Here is a 19040-nt window from a genome sequence, read left to right as displayed (position 1 = left end):
GGGTGGCTCAGTCGGTTAAGCGTCCAACTTCGGTTCAGGTCATGAGCTCACGGTTCTGGAGTTTGAGCCCTGCGTCAGGCTCTGTGCTGACAGCTTAGACCCTGGAGCCTGCTCCAAGTTCTGTGTCTCCCTTTCTGGCACTCTCCCATTCAGGGTCTGTCTCTCTCAAAAATAAACAAACATTAAAAAAAATTTTTTTTTGATGAAAAGCATTCGTTTTTTTATTAGCTATCTAATATTCTACATATTTATTCATTTGGGCTGTTTTTAATTTTCAGTATTACAATGTTGTATTTTTGCCTGTATTGAGAATGTAATTGATGGGACTAATAGTAATATATTTTTTTAAGATTGTCCCAATAGATGGATACCATTATTCCTCTTTTGCCAAGCCAAACATTTACGTGTTCACATACACACAGCCTGGTCATTTAATACACCTGACACCTTGTTCTTTCAATTTACTATTCTTAGATTACTGGTAAGCCTCAACATTCTTTCAGACTTCTTGTAGCCATTCAAGTTTACCTAACAGTTATCTGTTCATGTCTTACTGGAATGTTCCCTCGCTGCCCACTTCCTCCCCCTATCTCATCCTTCTGGTCTCAGTTTAAAGGCCACTTCCCCAGGGTCCTCCCTGGAAAATCCACTTATAACATCCTTCTAGAATTCTTCCCTTCCTAGCACTTGTCATTCTGGAGCTGTATATGTTTTTTTAGTTTTATTGAATTTCTGACCCCCTCTCCCCATCCTCCATCCCAAGAAACTCCATGGGTGCGTTGCTTCCCTTTACAACCCCTGGTCCTTGTGTTGTGTCTTTAGGGGATGCATGCCTTCAATTTGAAGTTGCTACTCTAACTGGATATCTGGGCCTTCAGATTTTTTAAGTTTATTTATTTATTTAGAGAGAGAGAGAACGTGTGCACGTGAGGCAGCAAGGGGAGAGAGAGGGAGAGGGAGGGAGGGAGGGAATAAGACTATCCCAGGCAGGCTCTACACTGTCACTTCGAGGAGCCCGATATCACAAACCCACTGAGCTGATACTGAGTCAGACACCCAACTGACTGAGCCACCCGGGTACCTTAGGCCTTCAGATGTGCTAACTGGCCCTTGCTGCTCTATTGGAAAACCATTCGTTGTTGAGTGTTTGCTGATTTTCATGAACTAATTGTCAGCTCCTTATCGAGCACTTAGTCGTCCAACTAAGTGGCTTCCTAGTGCTCTCCTGTTCAGGGGTGTGGACCCTGGGCATCCTGCCTCTGAGCTCCAGAGCAGGGGTGAGGAGCATTCTGCTCCAGACCCTCCAGGGTCCAGGGAGTAGGTGTAGGGAAGTCAGGCGGCCCAGGCCCCATCCTCTGGGGACAGTAGGTGACAAGGACTTTGACTGCTGGGCCCTCGCCTACACCACAGCCCACGGCAGAGAGCAGCTCCCGGGGGGAGGGGTTTGCGTTGTGGGAGTATCACACACCCACCGGCCTTGAGTACTGTGTGGTCTGACCCTTGCATCCTTTGTCCCTATGGGGACAGTCTCGCCCCATAGACCCCACCCTCTCCAGTTACTGCCCAGCAGCCACTTAGGCTTTGTTTTCTAGGTGTGATAACCAGGAAGACCCCAGCCAGTCTTCCTGAGGAATAAGAATGTTGCTGGCATCCAGTTTTGTCCCTGGTTTTTAAAGGGTACTGTAGGCTTGAAATACAAAATCAATAAAGGACAGTTTTTTGTGTGTGTGGCCTTTAAGTGTCTGAATTAGGACTCAGGACTGAATTGTATCATCAGATGTCTTTCATTTTTAGTATGCTTTGAACCAAAACAAAACTTAGAACTACAGGTTTAGGTTTAAAAAATAATTGGAAAAGGGGCGCCTGGGTGGCTCAGCCAATTAAGTGTCCAACTTTGGCTCAGGTCATGATCTTGGGATTTGTGGGTTCAGGCCCTGCATCAGGCTCTGTGCTGACACCCGAGAGCCTGGAGCCTGCTTTGGATTCTGTGTCTCCCTCTCTCTTTGCCCCTCCCCTGCTTGGCTCATGCTGTCTCTCTCAGAAGTAAATAAACATTAAAAAAATAAAATAAAATAACAAAATAACAAAAAAAGAGCAACAGGCAGAAAGAAACAAAACTATTATTTGAAGATGGTATAATTTTGAACCACAGATTGTAACAGAACTGAGAAATTACTGAAAATTAACATTCGATGAAGTGGCTAGTTTCACAAATATACAATTAAAAATAACTTTCCTATGTAAAAGCAAGAGCCAACTAGAAAAATACAATGGAAAAAAAACTATTTGCAATAACAAAGTCGTATACAATTTACGTTAAGAAAATTAGAAACATTTACTCAGGAATACAATACTTTAATAAAGGCATGGGAAACAAAATTTGTAAAGCTAACAAGTTTTCCCAAATAGTTTATAGGATTAACCTATTTCAATCAAAATACCAATGTAAACTTCCAGGAAACCTAAAATAAAGCAAAACTGATCAAGAATCTTTAAAATAACACACCACAGGATCGGTCCCGTGAAGGCACCGCTGGCCTGGCCTCTGGGTGGACACGTCAGGAAAGTCTGGGTATCAGGAGGCCAAAGAGAACAAACATCCACTACAATGAAGACTCTGGAATCTTGCCTCTCGAGGGGCAATGTGAACTAGCCACTGGAGACAACTGTTAAAAATAAAACACTTTGCTTGTGAGGTAGTGACCACCCATTGCCAAGGATCTGAAGACAGCTTGGAGGCGAAGTGAGCACATGGTAAGGTTACTGGCCAGTCATGTGTCCAAGCCGACGTCTTCCTCTTCCAGCACTTGGATTTCCTTCCTAGCAGGCCTTCTTCTTGGCTCAGCAGAGGGACAAGATTCTGAAGAGCTTTACCAGTAGTAGGGCTGGGTGGCTGGGCCTGAGTGATCCAAACTTCTTTTGGCAATGGAAAGGCATGAGTGCTATCTAAGAGACGAAGGGCTGGACAAAAAATGCAGTAAGAACAACAGACACTTTAAAAGTATGTTGTGAAAAGTATTCCTGTAAAAGTCACTTTTCACTGCAAAATGCAAATGTTACTCACATCGATGGTTAGATCACATACAAATGACAGAGTAAGTCTTTGACATTCACTTGCTGTTATTTTCCTATATTCCAAAGTAAACAATCCCTTTCAACACTCAAGCTTCAACAGGGTATTCTTAGAAGGTTATGTGAACTGCTAATAGAAGCTCTTGGCTTAATAAATCAGTAGTTTGGTTCTCGCAGGGGAACACAGTTCCAGATAAGGACTTTTGCATCATCATCATTATTATTTTTTTTTCACAAGTGTGAATTCCTATGTGGGGGGAAAAAGGATACACTTTCCGTACACATGAGCCACTCTGTTCACCTTGCAGGTAAGTGGCCTCCAGACTCCTATTCAAAGCCTTTTTGGGAAAAGGGATCTGTGGCCTGTACATTGTTGTAGAAGTTCACAAAAGAGAGCTCCTTAATCCAGAAAATGTGGATGCTGACTGAGGTATAGCCCTTGAGAATGTCTTCTTCCCTGTGAAATTTTCTAAAACTTTGAGGTTTCAGCCAAGATGGGTATTTTCCCAATTTTGACTATAATGAGGTTTTCACATATCTGCATCTTTTCAGAAGCCTGGGAATTTAGAATTCCCTACTAAACATTTCAGGTCAAGGCAGGACCATCAGACCTTTCCTGATCCCATTTCTGCTTTCGTGTCTTACATGCTGAGTGGGTTTTTTCATGCCGGGTACAGTTGGAAAGCCGACCAAATCTTCTCCCACATTTTTTGCAACTATACGGCCTCTCAGCCTCATGACTCTGCAGATGAAGCACAAAGTCTTTATTCTCTGGGAAGGTTTTCCCACATTCTGGACACTTAAATATTTTCTCCCTTATATGGATTCCTTCATGGCGACTCCGATGAGAGTTCTGACGAAAGTTTTTCCCACACTGAGAACATGAATAAGGTTTCTCTCCTGTATGGATTCGCTCATGTTTATTAAGGTTTGTTTTATGATTGAAGCTTTTCCCACAGTGACTACAGTCATAGGGTTTTTCACCAGTGTGAGTCCTCTGGTGGGATATAAGGTAAGAACTTTCATTAAACTGTTTCCCACACAATGGACAAGTGTACCATCTTCTCGTTCTCCGATTTCGGGTAAGTGCAATCACGTTGATATCCACATACTTTGAGAGTTCCTCTAGTGGAGTATCATTTTCAATAGTAACTAGAAGATTTCTCACTTTCCTTTGTTTTGGAGTGGATGTACTTAGTCTGTCTTTATGGCAATATGGAGATTGCTCAGAGACCATAGAACAGTCCACTTCATCACAATCTGAAGTCTTTTCTCTATGATCTTCACTCTCTCCAGGTTCCTTCTGAAGACCATCACTCTCAGGATTAATGTCATTGTCTGTGGAAACAAAGAGAATTGAGTAACTTTTGAGGGATATGATACCGCAGGAAAAAAGCAAGTTGGATTTCTCATCAAACAATAATCTTGAGTATCAGAAATCTGAGGACTAGCAGATAATTGTTACCAACACTCCTTTTCCACTCTGTGGATGGAATATATGACTGATAAATCTTTCTATGCAATGCATTGCAAGCACACAGTCCTTTTTTTTTTTTTTTTTGAGAGAGAGAGAGCACTCAAGTGGGGGAAGGACAAAGTGGGGGGGGAGAGAATCCCAAGTAGGCTCCATGCTCAGTGCGCAGCTTGATGTAGGGCTCGATTCCATGACCCTGGGATCATGACTTGAGCAGAAATCAAGAGTCGGACGCTCAACTGACTGAGCCACCCAGTTACCCTCTTCTTTTTTTTTTTTTTAATGAAATGAGGGGGACTACACTGAAAGATTTTATAGGTTTGCTTTCTGAGTAAGCACTAATTCCTCAAGAAGTTCATATTGATCTTATATTCTGTGTAGAACAGTGAGCTAAGGACCAGGGGATGAAAGACATCAATACTCAAGGGTACATCATCCCATTCTTTAGGAGGCTAGTAAGTGAAAGGTACGATGAGTTACTTCTAGGTTTTCACTACGTTAAGTATTACAATAGTATGGAATTAGGTAATACTGTAATATCCTATATAATAGGGAAAAAGTGGGAATAATTCAAATGACCAAAAATAATGAAGGCCTATCATGTTCACTCAGTAGATGATTATTTGGGCATTAGGGTGATTACAAATGATTAAACTATGGTAGAAACCCATAGTGGTCTTTTTGGGGGAGAAAGGGGAGTAGTAACTGGGCAGTGGGCACAAAAGGGACTTCTTGGATGCCAGGAATGGTCTGAGTGATGGTCAGACAGATGTGTACATTTTGTGAAGCTGTGAGGCGTACACTTTTGATCTGTAGGGTTTTCTGTATTTATTACCTCCGAAGGAAGTCTGTGTAAAATAACATACAAAGATTAAGTAACAAATTAAAAAAAGAAAAGTATGCTGTGAAAAGGTAGAGCAACAAGGGACCCCCTAAACTCTGGGCAACTTATGGATATTAAAGGGCTAAGTCAACCTCTTAGATAGACAGCTAACCACAGATCTGTGATATGAATCTTTGCTGGATTAGTAGTTTCACACTAACGTTTTCTTTTTCATTTATTCCCTTAGGTAATGAAAATGCTGAGTCAAAGCATATGGCAATTTTTATCACAGTCCTTGACACTGACTGCCATATTTCTTTCAAAAGAGGCTGTACCAATTTCAGCACAAGCATCAAGATATGGGTATCAATTTTACCTAATCTTGTCAGCATTTAATAGGTATAAAATGGTTTCTCGTTGTAGCTTTATTTTGCACTTTGTTACCACAAACCACTAATTTATTGGGCTGAGAGACTCATAAATTTAAATAAATTTTACATTTTGCAAATCTTAATCCCTGTGTAGGCAGTCACTACTAATGTAACTATTTAACTGAAGCCTACCTCTGTAACTCCACAACTTAAAACCATCAAAAAGTATCAGTCTTTCAAAATCAGATAAATGTTCTATTCTCTAGCCATTCCTTTATGACTTACTTTTACAGTTAACTCTTTTTTTTTAAGTTTATTTATTAATTTTGAGAGAGAGGGCATGAGCAGGGGAGGGGCAAAGAGAGAGGGAGGGAGAAAGAATCCCAAGCATCGACAGTGTGGAGCCATATGCGGGGCCTGAAGTCACAAACTGTGAGATCATGACCTGAGTCAAAACCAAGAGTTGGACACTTATTCGACTGAGCGACCCAGGCATCCCTACAGTTAACTTTTAATACATTTGGAGTTTAGTATCACACTGTATGTTATTGTTTGTAACATGTCTAATATTGGTAAAACCACCCAGAATATCCTTTTGAAAATTTTGACTCTGTTACCTACAGTGTAAATAAATTTGGAGGGCACCAATATCTTTACACGATTTGTTTTCCCATTTACATCCGTGTCTCTCCGATATTTAAGAATCTTTTATAGGGGCACTTGGATAGCTTAGTCGGTGAAGCATCCGACTTCGGCCCAGGTCATGATCTTGCACTCTGTCTCTGTCAAAAATAAAGAAACTTAAAAAAAAAAAAAAAGAATCTTTTATATTTACCAATGAAACATCTGTGGTTCACTCCTATTTTATAGCCATTCTGAACGACAGCTTCCATCATTTTGTTAATTTTTTAATAAAATTTTTTTTAATGTTTATTTTTGAGAGAGACAGAACATGAGTGGGGAGGGGCAGAGTAGGGGAGGATACAGAATACGAAGCAGGCTCCAGGCTTTGAGCCCGATGAGGGGCTCAAACCCACGAACTGTGAGATCATGACCTGAGATGAAATTGGATGCTTAACTGAGACACCCAGGTGCCCGTGTTAATTTTTTTAAAAATTTATTTATTTTGACAGAGTGAAAAAGCATGAGGGGCAGAGAGAATCCCAAGCAGGCTCTGCACTGATAGTGCAGAGCCTGATGAGGGGCTCGAACCCATGAACCATGAGATCATGACCTAAGCTGAAGTTGGATGCTTAACCGACTGAGTCACCCAGGCACCCCCATTTTGTTAATTTAAGAATGCTATCGTTGGGACGCCTGGGTGGCTCAGTCGGTTAAGCAGCCGACTTCGGCTCAGGTCATGGTCTCGCGGTCCGTGAGTTTGAGCCCTGCGTCGGGCTCTGTGCTGACAGCTCAGAGCCTGGAGCCTGTTTCAGATTCTGTGTCTCCCTCTCTCTGACCCTCCCCCGTTCATGCTCTGTCTCTAAAATAAATAAACGTCAAAAAAAAATTTTTTTTAAAAAGAATGCTATTGTTATACATTCCCTATTTACCTACTTTAAAACTATTAAATATAGTGTTTTTGTTGGTCCTTTTAGATTTTCTAAATACAAACCATATTTTGGTTCCAATATTTATTCTTCTTAACCCCTTATCTTTTTGCCTTATCTAGTTAATAATAGTGATGGCAGGTTTCCTTATTTCATTTTCATAATTTTATTTTTAATGTTTGTTTATTTTTGAGAGAGCGAGCTGGGAAGGGACAGAGAGAGAGAGAGAGAGAGAGGATTCGAAGTGGGCTCTGGGCTGAGAGCAGAGAGCCTGATGTGGGGTTTGAACTCATGACCATGAGATTGTGACCTGAGCTGAAGTCGGACTTGTAACTGACTAAGCCACGCAGGCACCCGTTATTCTCATTTTTAAAGAATTACCATCAGTGTTTGATGAATGACCATAAATGTCATGTTATAGTAAAGGGCTACCTGTTTTGAAGACAATTCATCAAAACTCATAGAAATTTTTCTGATTTTCCTGAGAGTGTCAATGAATATATCTTATATTCCTTTAGTGTACTATTTTTTATGATAAAAAAATTTAGTAGCTAATATAGTTACATGGTACAAAACTCAATGTGAAAAGGTGTATGCTAAGGAGCCTTCCCCTAGTCCCTATCCCCATCCATTCTACCAGCCCCCCAGACAGATACCAGTTTTATTAGTTTCTTTTTATTTTTTCGTTGTTTATCTAGGTGACATATTTTCCTTTCTCCTCTTTTCTTATATAAAAGGTAGTATACTGTGTATATGTCTGGTACTTGCTTTATTTTGATCGTTATATTCTAGTGCATAGAGATTACCTTGGTATGCTATGTGGACACATCATATTCAACCAGAGACACCTGGATTGTTTTCGAAGGTGAATGCATCTGGTTTTGTTTTGTTTTTGAGACAGAGAGAAACAGAGCATGAGCAGGGGAGGGGCAGAGAGAGAGACACAGAATCCGAAGCAGGCTCCAGGCTCCGAGCTGTCAGCACAGAGCCCGCAAGGGGCTCGAACTCACAAACCGCGAGATCATCACCTGAGCCGAAGTCCGACACTTAGCCAACTGAGCCATCCAGGTGCCCCGGTGAATGCATCTTTAATACTGGTAATTAGACTGCCATATATAGGGAGTCATTCTGCATGTCGGCCAGTATTATACTTATTTATCAACACACTCACCACCACTGTGTTGTTATTGGATTTCTAGAAATCTGATGGATGAAAAAAGATGGTAATTTGGCAATGGTTTAATCTGCATTTCTAATTATGAGTTGGGCTGGACAGCTTTTCATGTGTTTATGGGTCATTTGTATTCCTAAGCGAATCTGCTGGTCTTTCTCTTGGGGTACAAAGTATGATGCACCAAATGGCTGGGTTGCCCCAACACCTTTTATGAGCTCCTCTGCTTCGCTGCTCTTTTCAATTTTCCTGGTCATTGTATTTATTTATTTCCATTTGAATTAGAGATCAGATTGTGCAGTACCAGGGCAAAAAATCGTACTGGCATTATTAAAGGGATTACCTTCACTTCATGAATGAACTTGGGGAGAACTGACCTTTTAATGTTAAATCTTCCTGGCCAACATGGTATTTCTTCCCATTCATTCAGATCTACTTCTTTGCCCTTTAGAAATGTTTTGAAGTTTTCCTCATAATTTCTGCATGTTTCTTCAGTTTATTTCTAGGTGTTTAATCTTGTTTGTTCCTATTTTTATAATTTCTAAATGACTGCATATATGAAAGTTAATGATTTCCATACAATAATTTTTCATCCCACTGCCTTACTGAATGCTTTTATTATTTATAATTTTCAGACACTTCCTGGGGTTTTCTAGTTACACAATTATATCATATGTAATAGATTCTTAAATTCTTAAACATTTAATTTCTTTGTCATTTAACTGCTCTGGCCAATACCTAAAACACAGTATTAAACAGCAGTAGTGATAATGGGCTTTGTTGTTGTCCTGATTTTAGTGGGAATGCCTTCCAGTGTTTCCAGTGTTTCAGTCCTTCCAGACCGAAAGGATGCATATCCCATAAGGGAGGTATCCATTAGTTACTGTTTTGTTCAGTGTTTTTGCGAAGAAGGCACAAGGCATTGGTATTTTGTCAAATATCTTTTCAGTAACTATGAAATTGATCATAAGATTTTTCTCCTTTACTATAAAATATAATAGGCTTTCTATTATTAAATCGCTTTTGCATTCCTGGAATAAATCTTCCTTGGTCAGGATGGTCTTTATCAGATTGTAGTATCTTTGTCACACTAGTTTCATAAGAAGAATTTGGAAGTTTTCCCTTTTTTTCACTCTGAAAATTTTCGTAGCATTTAAATTGTGCAATTGTTAAAGCTTTGTAAGAATTTCCTATGAAACTGAGGGTCCTTTCCCTGGGTTGGGGGCTAGTTTTTTTTGACAATTCCAACTTCCTCTATGGAAACTGGTTTATCTACTTCTGTTTAAATCTTTCTACGTATTAGTGCCTCTATTTCTAACTTACTGATTTCCAATTTTGTATTTACTAATACTTTCTTTCTGTTTTCCTTCATTGTACTGTTTTCCTAACTTTGAACCAGAGGCTTAATTTTTCTTTCTTTCTAATTTTTTTTACATTTATTTATTTTTTTTGAGAGAGTGAGACAGAGCATGAGTGGGGGAGGGGCAGAGAGAGAAGGATACACAGAATCTGAAGCAGGCTCCAGGCTCTGAGCAAGCGTTCAGCACAGAGCCCAATGCGGGGCTCGAACCCATGAACCATGAGATCATGACCTGAGCCGAAGTCGGATGCTCAACCCACTGATCTACCCAGGTGCCCCTACTTTCATTTTTCTAACTTAATGTGTGTGTTTATACAGGCGTAAATTTTCTTCTGAGTGCCACTTTAGGTTATACTGTAGATGCTGACACAGAGTATAGTCTCCAAACGTTATGTAACTTTAATTTGTACTTCCCCTCTAATCCAAGGTTACTTAATAGTTTTAAAATTTCTAGGTGAAAGGGACTTTTTCCCCCCAAGTTTCATTTTTACCTTCTAGTTGTATCACATTGTGATAGATCCTACTGTGTTATTTCTACTTTTTGGAATCTACTGAATCTTTCTTTCTTCCATAGTAAGTAGACAATCTTGAAAAGGTTTATATTCTCTTGCCACAGGAGACGTCAGATACAAACATAAGAACTGTCTCACTGAGAATGTGTTTAAGAATTTTTTTCTACATTTTTAGTTGTTTTATGTGGCTCACTTGAGTTGAGACACACATTCTGTTCTCCTCGGTCAAGGACACTCCTGTGATTCCTTACCCACAAGGTTCATTCCATTACACTTTTCCCTTTCCAAACTGACCAAATGTTACTGACTCCCAGATCTCTACATGTGACCTCCAATTTCTAATGTTCAAGTACCCAGAAAATAATCTCATTTTATTTCCTATCATGGATTCAATCTCATCTAAAATCAAATCCATCTTTTTCTAAACTCTATTCCTACTTCCAAATCTGGCCTTGACCTTCTTATAGCTCTTTATATTTAAAATGGTTTCACACTGCTTATCTTTTTTTATTAAAAAAATTTTGGGGCGCCTGGGTGGCGCAGTCGGTTAAGCGTCCGACTTCGCTCGGGTCACGATCTCACGGTCCGTGAGTTCCAGCCCCGCATCAGGCTCTGTGCTGACAGCTCAGAGCCTGGAGCCTGCTTCAGATTCTGTGTCTCCCTCTCTCTCTGGCCCTCCCCCCATTCATGCTCTGTCTCTCTCTGTCTCAAAAATAAATAAATGTTAAAAAAAAATTAAAAAAAAAAAAAAAAAAATTTTTTTAGGGGCACCTGGGTGGCTCAGTTGGTTAAGTGTTTGACTTTGGCTCAGGTCATGATCTCATGGTTTCTAAGTTCAAGCCCCATGTTGGGCTCTGTGCTGACAGCTCAGAGCCTGGAGCCCACTTCAGATTCTATGTCTCCCTCTCTCTCTGCCCCTTTCCTGCTCATACTCTATGTCTCTCTCAAAAAATAAACATAAAAAAATTTTTTTTTTAATTTTTCAGAAACTTTATTTATTTAGAGAGAGACAGAGACAGCATGAGGTGGGGAGGCAGAGAGAGAAGGAGAGAGAATCCCAAGCAGGTTCTGTGCTGCCAGTGCAGACAGAGCGCAATGCAAGGCTCAAACCCACGAAACTGAGATCATGTCTTGAGTCAAAACCAAGAATCAGACGCTTAACTGACTGAGACACTCAGGTGCCCCCATACTGCTTATCTTTTTAGGTGAATGACTTATCTTTTAAGATAAGTTTATTCTTTAACCGGAAGCTTTGGAGGGCAGGAATGGAGCACTATGTGCTCATTTTGGACACAGGACACTATGTGCTATCATTTTAACTCACTGATAACTCCAGAATTCAACCCTAAGGAAAAAGCAAGTAGCATTTATTAAATGTTAGTGAATGATTCTAAGTTTAAATCTTCAGCTTTGTGGTATAGGCAAGGGAGGGGAATGGAAAGGGTGAGAACTGGGCCTCAGGGCCTCAAGGTCTATGGCCAAAGTGTTCCTGGAATTGACAACCTACCCACCAACCAGTCACCTAAAATAAATGCTAGTTTTACCCAAGACTGAAGAAAAAGTCAGTGTAATAAATCCGATCTCTTTATGTTCTTCCCTACAATAAGAAAACATTAGTCTAATATCCTCAATGGGAAAAAACTGATAGCTTTTCCCTTAAGGTCAGGAACATGACAGCTATGTACATTCTCACCACTGTTGTTCAACGTAGTACTGGAAATCCCAGCCTCAGCAATCAGACAATGACGACGACAACAACAAAAATAAAAGGCATACAAATTGGCAAGGAAGAAGTCAAATGTTCACTCTTCGTAGACAACAAGATACTCTATGTGGAAACCCAAAAGATGCCAGGGAAAAAATTGTTAGAACAGACACATAAATTCAGCAAAGCTGCAGGATATAAACTCAACGTAGAGAAATCTGTTGCACTTTTTTTTTTTTTTAAACTTTTTTTTTTTTTTCCAACGTTTGTTTATTTTTTTGGGACAGAGAGAGACAGAGCATGAACGGGGGAGGGGCAGAGAGAGAGGGAGGCACAGAATCGGAAACAGGCTCCAGGCTCTGAGCCATCAGCCCAGAGCCCGACGCGGGGCTCGAACTCACGGACCGCGAGATCGTGACCTGGCTGAAGTCGGACGCTTAACCGACTGCGCCACCCAGGCGCCCCTGTTGCACTTCTTTACACCAATAATGAAGCATCACGAAGAGCAATCAAGAGTTGATTGCATTTACAATTGCACCAAAAACCTTAAGATAGCTAGGAGTAAACCTAACCAAAGAGGTAATAGATCTCTACACTAAAAACTTTAGAAAGCTTATGAAAGAAATTGAAGACGACACAAAGAAATGGAAAAGCATTCCATGCTCATGGATTGGAAGAACAAATATTGTTACACTGTCGATACTACCCAAAGCAGTCTACACATTCAATGCAATCCCTATCAAAATAACACCAGCATTCATCACGGAGCTAGAACAATCCTAAAATTTGTATGGAACCAGAAAATCCCCCGGATAGCCAAAGTAATGTTGAAAAAGAAAACCAAATCTGGAGGCAACACAATTCTAGACTTCAAGTTGTATGACAAAGCTATAATCATCAAGACAGTATGGTACTGGCACAAAAACAGACACATATATCAATTGAACAGAATGGAGAACCCTGAAATAGACCCACAAACATATGGCCAACTAATCTTTGACAAAATAGAAAAAAGTCCCTTTAGCAAATGGTGTTGGGAAAACTCGACCACTTTCTTACACCAAACACAAAAATAAATTCAAAATGGATGAAAGACCTAAAGGTAAGACAGGAAACCATCAAAATCCTACAGGAGAAAACAGGCAGCAACCTCTCTGACCTTGGCTGCATCAACTTTTTACTAGACAAGTGTCCAGAGCCAAGGGAAACAAAAGCAAAAATGAACTTATTGGGACCTCATCAAGATAAAAACCTTCTTTTTTTTTTTTATTTATTTTTTATTTTTTATTTTTTTCAACGTTTATTTATTTTTGGGACAGAGAGAGACAGAGCATGAACCGGGGAGGGGCAGAGAGAGAGGGAGACACAGAATCGGAAACAGGCTCCGGGCTCTGAGCCATCAGCCCAGAGCCCGACGCGGGGCTCGAACTCGCGGACCGCGAGATCGTGACCTGGCTGAAGTCGGACGCTTAACCGACTGCGCCACCCAGGCGCCCCAAGATAAAAACCTTCTGTACAGTGAAGGAAACAATCAATAAAACTAAAAGGCAACCGACAGAATGGGAGAAGATATTTGCAAATGATATATCCGATTAAGGGTTAGTAACCAAACTCTATAAAGAACTTATCAAACTCAAAACCCAAAAAACAAATAATCCAGTGAAGAAATGGGCAAAAGACATGAATAGGCACTTTTCCAAAGACATCCAGATGGCTAACAGATACCTGAAAAAATGCTCAACATCACTCATCATCAGGGAAATACAAATCAAAACCACAATGAGATACCACCTCACACCTGTTAGAATGGCTAAAATGAACAACTTGGGCAACGACAGATGTTGGCAAGGATGTGGAGAAAGAGGGACCCTTTTACACTGCTGGTGGGAATGCAAACTGGGGCAGCCACTCGAAAACAGTATGGAGGGTCCTCAAAAAGTTAAAAACAGGGACGTGTGGGTGGCTCAGTTAGGCATCCATCTCTTGATTATGGCTCAGGTCATGATCTTGCAGTGTGTGAGTTCAAGCCCTGCATTGGGCTCTGCATTAACAGTGCGGGGCCTGCTTTGGATTCTTTCTCTGCCCCTCCTGTGTGTTCTTGCTCTCTCAAGATAGATAAGTAAACTTAGGAAAAAAAAAAAAAAAGTTAAAAAATAGAATTATCCTACAACCCAGCAGTGCACTACTAGGTATTTATCCAAAGGATACAAAAATGTTGATTTGGAGGGGCACATGCACCCCAATGTTTATAGCAGCGTTATCAACAATAGCCAAATTATTGAAACAGCCTAAATGTCCATCTATTGATGAATGGATAAAGAAGATGTAGTATAATACATATATAGGAGTATTAAATATATATAATGGAATATTACTCAGCAATCAAAAAGAATGAAATCTTGCCATTTGCAATAACGTGGATGAAACTAGAGTGTATTATGCTGAGCAACATAAGTCAGAGACAGAGATCATATGATTTCACTCGTATGGAATTTAAGAAACAAATAAATACAGGATAAGGAAAGGAAAAATAAGATAAAAACAGAGAGGGAGACAAATGCTAGGAGACTCTTAAATACAGTGAACAAACAGGGTTGGTCAAGGGGAGGTGGGCTAAATGGGTGATGGGCATTTAAGCAGGGCTCTTGCTGGGATGAGCTCTGGTATTATGTCTAAGTGATGAATAACTAAATTCTACTTGTGAAACCAATACTACACTATATGTTAACTTGAATTAAAAAAAACAAGCAAAGAAAAACAGGGGCGCCTGGCTGGCTCAGTCTGTAGAGCATGCGATGTTTGATCTCAGGGCCATAAGTTCAAGCCCCATTCTGGGCACAGAATTTACTTTAAGAAAACGTGTGTGTGTGCCTGTGTCTGGGTGGCTCAGTTAGTTAAGTGTCTGACTCTTGATCTCAGCTCAGGTCATGATCCCAGTGTAATGGGATTGAACACCATGTCGGGCTCTGTCCTGAGCATGGAGACTGCTTAAGATTCTCTCTCCCCCTCTGAGCCTCTCCCCTCCTCGTGAGCTTTCTTTTCTCTCTAAATAATAATAATAATAATAATTATTATTATTATTATTATAAATATGTATATGCTTAACAAAAAATACTACATAGAATAACTTGTGGAAAATTAAGCAGGCTCACTATGTAATACTACCCTGACCATACAGCATAAGACAACTAGAGTTCAACAGCCATGGATTTTTGTCACCCCAGGCAACTCACAAAATCCACTTTCTGCTCTGCTTCAGCCTCAGAAGCAAGCAGCCCTGAAGGCAAAGTAAGAAGTATTAGGCGCTCAGCAAAGCGATTTTTGAAGGCTGGTCACTCTTGGGTAGCAGTGTATTTGTAGAGAAAGGCTGAATCATCTCTCAACAGCTTCAGAGAACTGCTGCCACATGAGTGCGTATGCAGTATTCTCATTTGCGAATGCTGCTTAACCATTACTGGGAAATAAGCAGAAATGAAGAAGGATCCATTCACCAACCATACAGGAAACTCACTGAAACAATTGTGAGAAATGCATCAGGAAGGTGGTACAACTCTGGGCTAAGGCTGCAGACTCTGGTGTTAGAATCCCTGAGTCCAGATCCCTGCTCTGCCAAATACTGCTGTGTGACCTTTAGCAATTGACATTTTTCTGCTTTAGTTTCACCATCTTAAAATAGTAGTAATTCCTACGTCCTACAGTATTGTGAGAAATACATGAGGTAATAAATGCACGCAAAGCACTTAGACTAGTGCCTAGTACATAATAACACACAAGTACTAAGTGCTAGATATCATTTCTACCAATGGTGTGATATATTTTCATTCACACTAGTAGACTTCTTAGCCTTTGGACATCAAGGAAAAAAAGACTCATGCACCCAATGAAAACACAATTTAAAATACACATGTTGGGAGATTAGCACTAGATCCAGAAAATGGATTGAGAAACAACCTGGCTGCATTTTTTATCTGTTTGAATATTTGATGTCAGTACATTAGCTCTAGGTCTTGCTTACCAAGAGAAGTCCCCTCCACCATTGCTGCCCTAAAGATACACAAAAAATGGCCACCCACAGCTGGTGCAAGCTCTGCCACATGGAATAAAAATTAAACGAGTGTGAACATGTACGTTAGCTGGTGTGTTAATCAGGTCTTTAAAAAGTCTGATGAAGGGTGCCTAGGTGGCTCAGTCAGTTAAGCATCCAATTTTTTTTTTTGTGTTTATTTTTCATAGAGAGAGGAGGAGAGACAGACTCCAAAGCAGGCTCCAGGCTCTGAGCTGTCAGCACAGAGCCCAACGTGGGGCTCAAACCCACAAACTGTGAGATCATAACCTGAGTCGAAGTTAGACGCTTAACTGACTGAGCCACCCAGGCACCCCAAGCATGTAACTCTTGATTTCAGCTCAGATCATGGTCTCACAGTTCGTGAGTTTGAGCTCCACATCGGGCTCTGTGCTGGCAGCACGGAGCCTGCTTGGGATTCTTTCTCCCTCGCTCGCTGCCCTTCCCCTGCTCACTCTCTCTCTCTCTCTCAAAATTAAAATAAACATTTAAAAAATAAATAAGTAAAAAGTCTGATGAAATAGAAGAACATGCTTTTTCCATAGCATTCAGTATGAACACACAAGATTTCTTACCCAATAACATCATCTCCCCAACACCGTCTTCCTTCTCTGAGGTGGGTGGTTGAGTAGCATCTAGGCTCACACATTCTTCTTGGGAGTGAAATACATTCAAATCCTCAAAGACCACCAGTTCCTGAAAGAGCAATAGACCCCATTCCTCTTAAGAACAGAGGTTGTTTGACATCCTTGCTGGTAAAATAGGCTGGAACCCAAGGATCAGGGAAGGGAAGGTGAAAGGGACCTATAAATCCTACGCAGATGCAGCAGACAGGAAACCCAGGCTCAGACAGGAGCCAAAGGATAAGCAGAAGAGAAACATCCAAAGAGGCAATGAAAACAAGCCCACTCTCCTTACAAGGGTATGTCTTTTTTTGTTTAATATATATATATATATATGCGTTGACTGAGCGGGGAGGGCTGTAAGAGCAGAGAAGGTGATGTACTCAAAACAGTGAACGGGAAAACCGAACCCACCTCAGGCTCAGTTTTCAGATACAGAGACAATGTGTCCTGTTTCTGCTGGATTCCTTCTCTGGGTAGAAGCTTCACTATGGGATGAGGTTGCACTGGGGAAAGAGGAAGCTGTAGTTAATGGAAACGTCAGTGACTCTAATATGGAAACCCTAACCACACCTTGGGGCCACACTGTCCTCACTCCCTCAGAAGGCAACTCATGGTTTTTTTCAGCTTCTGTGAGCCCAGGGAAGAGCTCAAGCCATAAATCACAGGGTCTTGAACCTGTATCTAGGGTCTCCTCATTATGAAAAGGATGATTCCCTTAAGGGTTTTTTAAATTCTCTTCACTGGTAAAGGGGAGGGTAAAGTCTGGAGATGCCCATAACAAGCACAAAATTTCCAAAATTCCACATAAACGGCAGTCAATTAAACAATTCATCCAAATTTCTTTATGGTAAAAAGATATACACTCCCCCTCCACTATGGAAAGTTACACACAGTTTATTCCATGGGTTTACTCACACCCAGCAATCCACTCAAGCGCCAGCTTGAGAAAAAAAAATACTCCCTCTCCCCAGTATATCCTAACCTGAATTCATTACTAACATGAAAACCTATTTCAGACCCCAATACCATTCTCTTCTCTTCTAGTGAAACAGCATATACTTCTTACATCTGTTCTGAAAGTTTGAGCTCACATCCTTCATAATAACCAAAGTCTCCTTGACTTTCTGATTGGGCTGCACCACGCTTGGCTTGGGCAAGAAGGTGAGGAAGTGCTCCAGAACTAGCTGGTGGATGGTCTTGGGCCCACTAGTAGCATCTCGAAGTAGGTCTTGGCCCAGCTTGGAGTCCGGAGGAACTCTCAGTATAAAGGACCGCTTTGGCTTTAGGGGCATTGGAACCACTTTTGCGGCCATCGCGCCTTGGAATCACACACCACACTCGTTTTGCAGAGCTTCAGGAGTCCCCTCTTACCGAAGGAAGTCTGTCAGATAGCCAAGCTGCAGACAAGAGAAACCATGGGTTACCCACAAAACCAGGTAGGCATGCCTGCACCCCAGTATACGGCCCGGAGAGTGAGGCCACACGAAATGGAAAGCAGAAGGAAAGGTAAGCTGGGGTGGGGGGGACTCCTAACTGAAACGGAAGGCCCCTGAACTAGACACTCTTAACAGGCTTGGCCTGAAAGGAAGATCTGAGAATGAAAGCCGGACGATGTCCAAACCTCAAGGGTCATCCTCCCGAGAAACAGGAGATGCAAACTCCACTGGGAAGAGCGGGTGAACTCAAGCAGGTAGGAAGAGCGATGGGCTAGAAGACAGGACACCTGCGGTCCGACACCAAGGGCATCTGCTTATAAGTTGGCCTGGCCACTGAATCAAGCCGTAATGCGCACCTAGGACCCCGGGTCCCTCAGATGCCCTTCGGGGGGGCAGTTGATGGCTCAAGGAGCAATCGCAAGGCCCCAAGAGCTGTCCATGCATGGCCTGCTGACTCTCTTCCGCCGTGAGAGCCCCGTTGAGAGCGGAAAGGGACATCCCAGTAGGGGCCAGCAGGCCAGGCCCACTCTGGAGCCTCTCCCACCGGCCAAGGGGCACCTTTACCACAACGACCAGCCAGCGGCGTTGCCCGGGGTATGTTCCCGGCTCCCCAGCCGGTCAGGCACCCCCAGCAACGGACCAAGCTCTGCTCCCTAGAGACCGCGTCAGCCTGGTTCCCGCCCTCGCGGAGCCCCTCACCTCTCGGGGGCTGTGCCGCCTCTGGGAGCTTGCAGGGGACGGTCCAGAGACCCAGGCGCAGAGACACGGGGAAACTAGGCGCGAGAGGCCAAGCCCTCCCCTCGCCCTTCGGAGTGCCCTCACAGGCCGCCGGCGACTATTGGCGAGCGCCGCCGTCAGTTCAGGAGCACGGCCGGGC

General features: G+C 41.9%; 2 protein-coding genes across 2 annotated transcripts in view; one reads left to right on the top strand and one right to left on the bottom strand.

The window, feature by feature from the left end:
- Nucleotides 1–8246, top strand: part of LOC125154197 (olfactory receptor 1F1-like) — a 17971-nt gene extending 9725 nt beyond the window's left edge. The window contains exons 2-3 of the transcript XR_007147712.1: nt 5617–5768; nt 8192–8246. The gene's annotated coding sequence lies outside the window, so the exon portion shown is untranslated. The remainder of the gene's footprint in view (nt 1–5616; nt 5769–8191) is intronic.
- Nucleotides 2180–19040, bottom strand: ZNF200 (zinc finger protein 200). The gene is made up of 5 exons (XM_047838037.1): nt 18863–19040; nt 17794–18124; nt 17139–17230; nt 16677–16797; nt 2180–4410 (listed from the first exon to the last, which is right to left on the bottom strand). The coding sequence occupies exons 2-5, from the start codon at nt 18038–18040 to the stop codon at nt 3659–3661; spliced, it is 1212 nt and encodes a 403-aa protein (XP_047693993.1). The 5' UTR covers nt 18041–18124; nt 18863–19040; the 3' UTR covers nt 2180–3658.

This window comes from Prionailurus viverrinus, chromosome E3 (genome assembly GCF_022837055.1).
Source record: "Prionailurus viverrinus isolate Anna chromosome E3, UM_Priviv_1.0, whole genome shotgun sequence".
In the NCBI taxonomy this organism is placed as follows: Eukaryota; Metazoa; Chordata; class Mammalia; order Carnivora; family Felidae; genus Prionailurus; species Prionailurus viverrinus.
Note: the sequence above shows the minus strand (reverse complement) of the source record. Positions and strands in the feature narration are given on the sequence as shown.

What these genes read in the sequence shown, in the direction of transcription:
- ZNF200 (XM_047838037.1), bottom strand. Translation starts at nt 18,040, where the DNA reads ATGGCCGCAAAAGTGGTTCCAATGCCCCTAAAGCCAAAGCGGTCCTTT. An exon ending in CTCAAACTTTCAGAACAGAT is followed by an intron (nt 17,231 to 17,793) that starts GTAAGAAGTATA and finishes CTCTTTCCCCAG; the next exon opens with TGCAACCTCATCCCATAGTG. An exon ending in ATCTGAAAACTGAGCCTGAG is followed by an intron (nt 16,798 to 17,138) that starts GTGGGTTCGGTT and finishes TTGCTCTTTCAG; the next exon opens with GAACTGGTGGTCTTTGAGGA.